This window comes from Montipora foliosa, chromosome 2 (genome assembly GCF_036669935.1).
Source record: "Montipora foliosa isolate CH-2021 chromosome 2, ASM3666993v2, whole genome shotgun sequence".
NCBI classification, from domain to species: domain Eukaryota; kingdom Metazoa; phylum Cnidaria; class Anthozoa; order Scleractinia; family Acroporidae; genus Montipora; species Montipora foliosa.
The window spans coordinates 10,789,396-10,799,395 of NC_090870.1; the positions used below are offsets into that span (position 1 = coordinate 10,789,396).

The following is a 10,000-nucleotide window of genomic DNA, read 5'->3' on the forward strand; positions in this document are numbered from 1 at the left end:
GCCTATTAATTAATTAATTAATTAATTAATTAATTCGGTCATTTCTTCATTCATTCATTCATTCATTCATTCATTAAACAGTTTGGAAAGGGCAGGTTGACCTCCTGTTGTAACTATTATTGTACAGTGTAGTTAGGAAATGGACTATCAAGTGTGGCTGGAATAAGATGCTGAAAACTACTTCTATCTTGCCATTAGACTATATGGTCCACCCAAGCTACATGTAGGTGTGTGTGTGTCCCGGGAAGAAGGAAGGAGGGGGGGGGGGGTGGGGTTACTTCCTATAAATGGGCTAATAGGAATGTACCACTTGATGGGGTCGCATTTTCACCGCTGGATTGACTATAATGGGGTTGCATTTTCAATAGTGTTCCTATCAGAGTTAAATAGAATGGGGCTGCAAATTGTTGGGGTTTGGGGGTATGAAAATTCTGTCTCCATTGAGAGGCTTTTTTGTAAAGTTTTTGCATAAACAGATAGTGACAAAGTTGGGGTAACTAAAATTACATTCACCCAAAAGTGACTAAGATGGGGAGATGGGGTCTGCAATTGGCCATAAAACAGACTAATAAAGGGGAAGGGGTTCTGACTGAGGCCAGTGGCAAATACCTAGCAAAAAATTGACCCAAGTACCTAGGTACCCCCGCCCCCCCCCCCCCCCCCTTCCACCCCTCCAGGTTGTGTGTTTAATAGTTGTTACCCTCCAATTTTCATGTTTTCTTCTTTTCTTCATTCAATTGAGGGTCGGTTGGTGGCAGGCATTGTGAGGGAGCCTTTCATGGTTAGATTCCCCAAAAGGAAAAATTCTTTTTTTCCTGAGATCAGTTTTACATTGTTACATGTACTTACTCTCTCTTTGTGGGGGAGGAATGTTTCATGGCAGAGACAAAACTTAACACGTAGGTCTTTGAGTTCTTGTTATTTGATAATCATATCACATGATTAAACGTGAATATTATCTCCATGTGCAGCTAAGGATGAAAAAAAAATCTTTAATTGCCTTATCAAGTCATTTTGAAAAAGAGCAAAAAGAAGATAGTTTTTGCCGTTGGCTTGTAATCTTTTACGATAGTGTTTAAGATGGTCATTAATTCTACTTCTGATTTGTACCTGGTGAATGTTGTAAAATCATGAAAGGTGCCATGAGTTGCGATGGCTGCTGGCACATTTTGGAAAACATTGCGCCAGTGACATTTCTTTCCTTTAATTAATCCTTTTTTTACTGGAACACATGGGCCCAAAAAATTGACCGGCTCCCAACTGTGTGGCTTCATTATAAGCTCAGTTAGTAGAGCATTGCACCGGCATCGCAGATTTCATGGGTTCGAATCCTGTTAGAGCCACCTGAATTTTTCAGGTGTTCATGACCTGAGCCAATGTTGCTTATAAATTTATTATAATTTGTTCAGGCAATCTCTCTTTCGCAGATGGTGATGTTGATAATGTTATATTGCTCTTGAATTCTGTGGCCAATTTTGACAACATACTCAATTACATCTTTTCGTGTTTCAGAGCTGGTTAAAGAAGCAGCCATCACGTTTAGATTGGGATCGCTGGGTTATGATGGGGATGATCGGTTTTACTGTTGGATTCATTGGATTTCTTATGCATCAACTTATCGACGTTATATCAGAGTAAGTTAATTTGACGGATTTCCGTAGTTTAATATAGGGTCTCTGTCTCTCATGCTTTTTGGTGTTTTCACTAGAATGCTCAAAGCTGTCTTAAAACTATGTATCTGACTAAACTGCACAAAAGAAGGAAATAATTACATGTATGTCAATAAAAGACAAACTAAAAATGAAAAATAAATATTCTTGTCTACAGCAAAAGTTGATCCAATTATTGACTCAATTGGTAATAGTGGTAAGGGTTTCATAAACAAATAATATTGGAATAATAATAATAAGGACAATAATTTTTTATTTTTAGAACTGTTTGAGCGCTTCCCACTTTGAACAGGCAGACTGGGGATGGGCAAAACATTCAATATTTAAAACTGCACATGTAGACAACACCAAAAATCTTACTGTAATTTATGCATGTGTCACAACAAGAAAGAAAAGCCAAAATTGCAATGCAATGCGATTATTTTCTGCATACTGTTGTTGCACACGAAATGGATGGAAAGCTGTGACATGTATTTTATATCAAAATGGGGGTAAATATTAGAATCTCTGATCACTTGACACAGCCCGGTTAAGGTGCTGTAAAAACTCAGTCCAATATGCAATCAGACTGTCATATTGCATTGCAGCTGCTGGATTAAATTATACAAAAATCTAAGAGCAAACCATATACCTACAGTTTTCCCATGATATACGATTTTGCAACAGTCTTGCAAGTGCAGTCCAAGATGAATGCCCCATGAAGCATGAAGTGGAATTCGCCTATAGTGGTGTCATGTAAATTCACTCATACCTGTCTAATGCCACAGTCTACACTGAAACAGCCTTTATATAAGCGTTGATTTTATTAATAATCGTGTGGGTCTAAGATTGTGCTTTCTTGTAATCTCTTTCAATAATTGTGCACCTATCAATGTTACGCCTGAGAGGAAGGGGGGTCGGGCATGGGGTGGGGATATAGACATTTTCATTTAAAAAAATTCAAATTCCCCACCCCTGTGGCAAAGTAATTGGTCAAAATCCCCCACCCGGCGGCAAGTGAAGATGATCAAATGTCCTTCGTTCTATCAAAATCGTTACCCTGGGGACATCACATATAATCAAAATCCCTACCCTGGGGACAGACCTCATTATCAAATTCTCGTTGTTAGCCCAACCCCCCCTTCCTTGGGCTTAACACTGATAGGTGCATATTATTATTATTGCGAATGACATGAATATGACTGTTTACATTTCCTTCCCCAGGATCAAATGGGATAAAGCTTCTGAATTCATTGAGGTACTGTTTTTATGAAAAGTTTCACACATGGGTTGACACTAATCTATTTTCAGGTCTGTTGGTCTTGCACGCATATGCATTACATTTGTGTTTTCAAATTATTATTATTGTAGGATCGTGATTTTGCATTAGCCTGGGTCTGGGTGATAGGATACAGTGTACTGTTCGTCCTTGCAAGTTCAGTTCCAGTCGTGGCAAGTATTTCTTAATATTTGATTTATTAACAGTTTATACAAAACAGACACGTTCCAAGAACCAGTCAAGCTATAAATGGGAGATGCAATGGCAGGCTTTGAATTTTTTTTCTCTTCTCAGCTTTACTGTGTATAACAACTCTTATAGCTTGTGAATTAATTAGTTAATTAATTAATTAATTAATTAACAAGGAAAAGATATATCTACAGTATATATAAAGACAATAGGAAAGGAAAGAAAAACTTTTAAAAAAATACACCCAATGGGGCAGTTGCAAATGGGACAAACCCATGTGAGGCAGACAGATCCCGTGTGAATAGTATGCCTGAATTGTAAAAAAAAAAAAATGAAAGGATGATTTTGTACCTTGATTTATGGAATGGTAATAAATAATAAATAGGCTAAGATTTGAACTGTATCAGAATTAACAAAGGTAGTCATGTGACCATAATGTTGCATTTCCATTGGCTGACCCTCATTAATAATTTATTTTATTTTTGGAAAGTTTCTCACCAAAGTTAAACTCTCTCTTGTTGCTGATATCCATTCGTAAAACCTTCAGACAAACTAATACAAATGCACTTAGTTTGTATTTGTGTACGTGCACAATAATTTCTAGTTCAACTAATTAACTCATTCACACCTCAAACGCCCTAGAATGCCCCCCATTGACGAGTAAAATTGTCTGGTGTTAGACCGAGTAAAAGCTATTATTAAAGTCTGACTCTCAGGGATCAATGGGTTAATAATTCTTGCTGAAATCGTTTAAAAAGTATTAAGTGCCATCAGGAGCTGACAGTTTTCCATCCTAAGCTTATGTCTGAGAATGCAAGAAACTACCAATCATGTGCTTCTTACTTGCTCTTCAGCCAACCATCCACATTGCACAGTTCAGTTCTGCACTGTGAAATTTGATTATCCTGAATATTAATCTGTAACATGCGGTACCTTCACTTTTCTCAGTACTACCGCCCTTCTGCAGGAGGATCAGGAATTCCTGAGTTAATTGGTTTCTTGAATGGAACAGTGGTGCGACACATTTTTAACTTCAGGACCATGATCGTCAAGTTCTTTTCCTGTGTTTGTGCTGTTGGTTCAGGGCTCCCCATTGGTCCAGAGGGACCCATGATTCATCTGGGGTACAGTATGTTATAAACAGCTGTTTTCAAACCTTAATCAACATTTAAATTGTCTGATTTTCTGTTTGAAGTGCTTTTTTTAAGTGCTACTATGACCAAAAATCAATTCTATGCTTTCTTTGAATTTCAAAACTTATGTTAACTGAACACTAAGTGACCGAAGTCTTAAGCCTTCATTGTTTATTTTGAGTGAAATGAATGGTTCACCATTACTAACTTTAAAAATCTTGAGAGAGCTGGATCGAGGATAAGATGATATCAAATACTCGCTACTTTAAAAATGCAATGCGTGTTCATGCGCTTAAATTAATATGCAGCATGTAGGAGTTTTGAGCTTTCAAAATTTTAAACTTGTGTTTTGCATGTATACTGTAATAAGCTGCATTTTAATACGCCCTGCAATTTTAAGCTTGTGGGGTCGTGCAAAAATGAAATCAAATCAAATCTATTCAATACACATCAAATCATGTTGGTTTTTGAGGAGAGGGGAAAACCAGAGTTACTGGAGAAAACCTATCAGACTTTAGTTGAAAACCAACAAACTCAACCCACATATGGTGCTGGTTCTGGGAATCGAACCTGGCCACATTGGGGGGAGGGGAGTGCTCTTACCACTGCACCATCCCTGCTCCTCCCTGTGCTAGTCAGTCTTTGACGTCATCTTATCCTCGATCCAACCCTCTGATGTCCAATCAGTCAGTCTTGAACTTGAGTAATAGTGGACCGTGAAATCCAAACTTGCATCCAAAGCAAACAGCCTTTGGATAAATTTGGAAGCTCGAAACTTTGCCAGTCAGTTGTCAAGCAAAATCTGAATGAAAATGGGAAGATAATCTTTTGATTATAGTGGCTCTTTAAAGGAACGTTTCGTTATCATTGCAGAAGCTTAGTTGGTGCAGGCCTCAGTCAGTTCAAATCAGAAACCCTCAAATTCAAGTTGCCATTTTTTGAGAGGTTTCGGAACACAGAGGATAGGTATAAAGAAAGCATTAATACCATAATTTAAGAAGGTGATGTTACATTTTCTTTCAAATCCATCCAGTGATTTCATTTTCAAAATAATAGTGTTGATTCTGTTATTTTTTATCTTGTGCTTTGTGAAGACGGAACTTCATATCTGCTGGTGCAGCTGCAGGTGTGGCATCAGCTTTTGGCGCCCCTGTGGGGGGTCTGTTGTTCTCGATGGAAGAGGTGTCTTCTTTTTGGAACATGAAACTGTCTTGGCAGACATTCTTTGCTTGTATGGTATCAACATTTACTACAGTAAGTATTGCAAAGTATTCTTACCAAATGACTTGTTTGAAACCAGCGTACATATAAAAGTCATTTATTCAGTTTCATTGTGTAGCCCCATGGAGTCATCACGATTTTGCTGATAATATTGAAACCCCAAATAGGTCAATGTATAAACAACCTGTACACTCTTGTTGATTAAATTACTGTTGTCAAATTGTTTGTAGGATTTGTTCAATTCCGCATTTGATGGGTTCAGGTATCAAGGTGATTTTGGCTCATTTAAAGCTGAGAAGAATATCCTATTTCAGGCAAGTAGTTATCAAATTCAACAATAACAACTACGACAATATTACTATTCTCATGTTATAGGACAATGGTGTGGGCTACAAAATTAAGTTATGAGCAAAATGGGTGGTAATCTACTGTTGTTTTTAGAAACTGAAATGATGATAGATCATCTGTAGGACTGGTAACTGGTATCATAGGAGAGGTTACCAAGCAAAGTGGTAACCAAGTGTGATTTTCGGGAAAACTCCCAGACTGCTGCTTGTTGGGTTCTTATGCAATAAAGCCGTTCTTGTTTTTAGTGTTTTGGTCCACTGGTGGCAGCGAGTTTTCCTAGTTTTGATGAACACAAGTGTTCTACTACTAATAATAATTTATTATTGGGAAGTAAAGGAGGTTAAGTCTGCTATGAGCCTAGAAGGCCCATCAGGCCGGTACTTATCTCCGGTTTCTGTAGCATGAAGCGACTAGAAGTATTTCTTTTCCCCCCTGGAGGGGAGGCCAGTCCATCACAGGGTTACCCCCAGTATTAAATTCGCCGGTACCCATTTATACACCTGGGTGGAGAGAGGCACCATGAGAGTAAAGTGCCTTGCCCAAGAACACAACACAATGTGCCCAGCCAGGACCCGAACCCGTACGACTTGATCCGGAGTTGAGCGCACTAATGATGAGGCCACCATGCCTCCCACATTATTGGGAAGTAAGTCAAATAAAATGACAGGAAATTAAAGGATCAAATCCAACAGTGATGTTGGATGAGAAAAGAATACATGAGAGTACATGGGGAAGAACCTCTCAGAGCAGAGAAGAGAACCAGCGAAGGTAACCCATTGAGACAAAGAATGCAACTTGAGAAACATTAGTGGAAGGCAAGTGCTCTGACTGACTGCACAAGCCCCAACCCTTTCTCCTTGATTATCTTTCACACGAGCAGCTGAAATTCTATAGTTTGTATTTCATTCTCTTTGAGAGCTAACACTTAACTCTGAATGACAACTCTATAAATCTTGCAACTTGGTGGATTAAATGTTCAAGATTAGTATGTACTTCAGTGGATAGCATTGAAGGAATGCTCTGATTGGCCACTCAAACTAGCAAAATTATTATCCTTTGCTATTCATCTCGGAGCAGCTTGCGTGGGATTTGCACACGAAAATGTTGTTTTAGTATAAACGAAAGCAACTATTCACTCAGTGTCGCTGTCTGTGACTAGTGGCTCAGTAAATATCCATGGCTAGCCACCTGGGGAGTCAGGAGGGCTAAGCGGTTATCAACGGCTCTGCCCACCTCTGCGACCCAGGCTCAACCCTGGCTTCGGCCACTGAGTTTCAGTCCATCTCAATCTGACTCTAAAGGTTTTTCTCAAGGTACTCCGGTTTTCCTTCCTCATCAAAATCAACTCTCAGTCTATTACACGCAGCAGCGGGCAGATACCCGCAATAGGGATAACCTCTGATACATGTATCCTTCCCTTTCATTGAATTGAATGAGCAAAGTTGCTATCATTGTTACCTCCACTTCAGTGAATAGTTTTTTATTATTGTTACAGTGCAGGAATCATTACTATCGGTGAATTTCCAATATCACCTCTACTTTGATCACTAACATTATTTTGTGTTTTGACAAGAGGAAATAAGCATGTTACAAGCTAGTTTATAAGTAATACTCAAGTTCTATCATCTGGGGGTTGGCTTTATTGATGCAATGCAGTATGTTTCCGTATTTTAATTTGCCGTAAAACTGAGCTTAGAACTTAGAGTAAATACTCCCACAAATAGATTTCACTAGTACTGGGTGGGATCAGTCAGCATTTAAATACAGCCTGCGGAGGTGACTTGGTAGCTTTAACGATCTAATGGCAGGCATGGCGGACTGCTCAAAGGACCTTTATGTGCCCAAGGATACTGCACCATGGATCAATAGATCGGAGGACGAAGATGACTACAGTACAAGTTTTTCATTCTGAGCATGCCCACTTCGAAAAATGTCGGCCTCGGTCGTCCGCTTCCAAACCTTACGTATGCGCATGCTCAATACGCAAAACTCATACTCGTGGGTCGTACTCGTATAGTCGTTCTCATCCTCCGATCTACAGGTCCCAACCGTTTGGGAGCAAGTTCCAAATCCTTATGGAATTATCCTGACTATTATTATTATTATTATTATTATTATTATTATTATTATTATTATTATTTCAGATTAGTCATGGTATTGGTTTGAACATTCTAGCCTTCATTCCAACTGTTATTCTTGGTGTCATTGGTGGACTGCTTGGAGCTGTTTTTACCTTTATTAACCTAAAGGTAACCACATAATATTTTGACTGGTGACTTGAAATACTTTCAGTTGCTATGATTTTGTTGCCGTATTGAATGTGAGGTCGTTAGAAGTCCGTTCTACTTTTTACAGCCCTTCACATGGCTAACCATTTGCGTCACTTTGGCTAATAATTTATGTGAACGCGCCGGGCTTGGCTTGCGACATATCGTACGTTTCACGCATTATAGAACACAAGTTGCATATTAGGCTGTAACGAAATTTTCCAGACAGTCACACGCCAGCAATCCACATAATGTCTACATAATTAATATGGCCGTTTTTTATTTATGCGATTAAAAAAACCTCTTGTTTTGGTCCCTAGATCGCAAGACTCAGACGGTCCCAAATCGGCAAGATCAAGTCTAAACAATGGAAGAACATTGCCAAATTATCTGAGCCAGTTTTAATCATGGTATCTGCCAAAATCATTTCTTAATTTAGATTTAACGATTTCACTAATTGACCGATTCTTGTTGTTATTTCAATATTTTTTTCATTTGATGTAAGCGATTAGGTCTGAGGCGCAATTAGAGAAATCTTTATAGCATCGCGAGGGGCTTCGAGCAAGTTTCTAAAAAGGACAAAAGAGCGCTTTGTAAAACTTTGACCAGATTGTTCTAAAAAGCTGATCCTAAAATATGTATTCAAGATAAGAGTGCGTAAGGTATTGGCAAGAGTTTGTGATACTTGCATAATTTTTGGAGGCTTTAATAGTTCCGGAGGCTTCAAGAAATGCACGTATGATCGAAAGAGGGCTTCAACTCTATGCGCCTAAAAAAATACTTTGGCCAGATCACCAGCCAATCAACGCAAACTAAATACACGCAAACGCTGAAACGGCGGGAAAACACTTTGGAGCAAGTCTTGACTTCTCTAAGACTTCTCTTGGATTGGCTAATATCAAGGCGCGTGATTTTAAGCCAATCGCCACGCGCTGCCAACGCAAATCCCGAGTAATAGAGCACTACTTTTAAAACCCGCTATGTTTTTGTTTTATTCAGATTATTACGGGCACAGCTTCTGTGTTTTTACCCGCTGCATTCGACTGCAAGTTATTCCAGTGTTCCTTTACTCAGGATGGATACAGGTATACGCCTTATTTCTGTAAAGTGGTACTACGACCAAAAAACCAATTCTTTTTTTCTTTGGATTTCAAAACTATGTTAAGGTGATTCCTTAGTAATAGAAGTTATCGTAAGATTTTCTTTAAACTTTTCTCGTACCATGATACACCACAGAAGACAGACCAAAACACCGGGAACTACATGCCCTACTCTTTGCGACAAGTGTGTGGGTTCTTTTACGTCCCACAGGATTATGAACATTGAAGGGTTGTGAGGACAAGTTTGTTCCATCGGTTCACTAACTGACCCAAGTTTTAAGTTCTGATTTTAAAAAGACACCTGTTTATTTTAACGGTAATTTTCTTATTTATTGGTCCGCCATACTAACTTTAAAATCTTGAGAGAGCTGGGTCGAGGAGAAAATGACGTCAAAGACTCGCTAGTTTAAGAATTCAATGCGTGTGTACGCGGCTGAATTAACATGCAGCACGGGAGTTTCGGGCTTTCAGATTTTTAAACCCGTGTTTTGCGTATATAATAAATTGCGTTTACACGCTGAAATTTTAAGCTAGTGAGTAAATGACGTCATTTTCTCTAGATCCACCCTCCTGAGGTCCAGTCGGTCACTTTTGAACGTGAGTAATGGCGGACCGTGAAATCCAAAAGTTACACTCAAAATAAACAGCCTTTGGATAAAACTCAAAGCTCAAAATTTTGCCAGCTAGGTGTTAAGCGAACACGCTTTCAAAATCTGAAGAAAAAAAAGAAATGATTTTTTGATCATAGGACCACTTTAACATTCAATGCTTGTGGGGGCGTGCGCACTCACTTTGCTTTCGTGGGATTTCGTCA

General features: G+C 38.9%; 1 protein-coding gene across 1 annotated transcript in view; it reads left to right on the plus strand.

Moving 5' to 3' along the window:
• The window catches only part of LOC137992402 (chloride channel protein C-like), a 37,705-nt gene that overhangs the window by 1,108 nt on the left and 26,597 nt on the right, over window positions 1–10,000 (plus strand). The window contains exons 2-11 of the mRNA XM_068837733.1: window positions 1,513–1,634; window positions 2,874–2,907; window positions 3,021–3,101; window positions 4,066–4,241; window positions 5,124–5,216; window positions 5,345–5,504; window positions 5,702–5,785; window positions 7,964–8,068; window positions 8,407–8,496; window positions 9,086–9,171. Coding sequence (XP_068693834.1) covers window positions 1,513–1,634; window positions 2,874–2,907; window positions 3,021–3,101; window positions 4,066–4,241; window positions 5,124–5,216; window positions 5,345–5,504; window positions 5,702–5,785; window positions 7,964–8,068; window positions 8,407–8,496; window positions 9,086–9,171 — 1,031 coding nt within the window. The remainder of the gene's footprint in view (window positions 1–1,512; window positions 1,635–2,873; window positions 2,908–3,020; window positions 3,102–4,065; window positions 4,242–5,123; window positions 5,217–5,344; window positions 5,505–5,701; window positions 5,786–7,963; window positions 8,069–8,406; window positions 8,497–9,085; window positions 9,172–10,000) is intronic.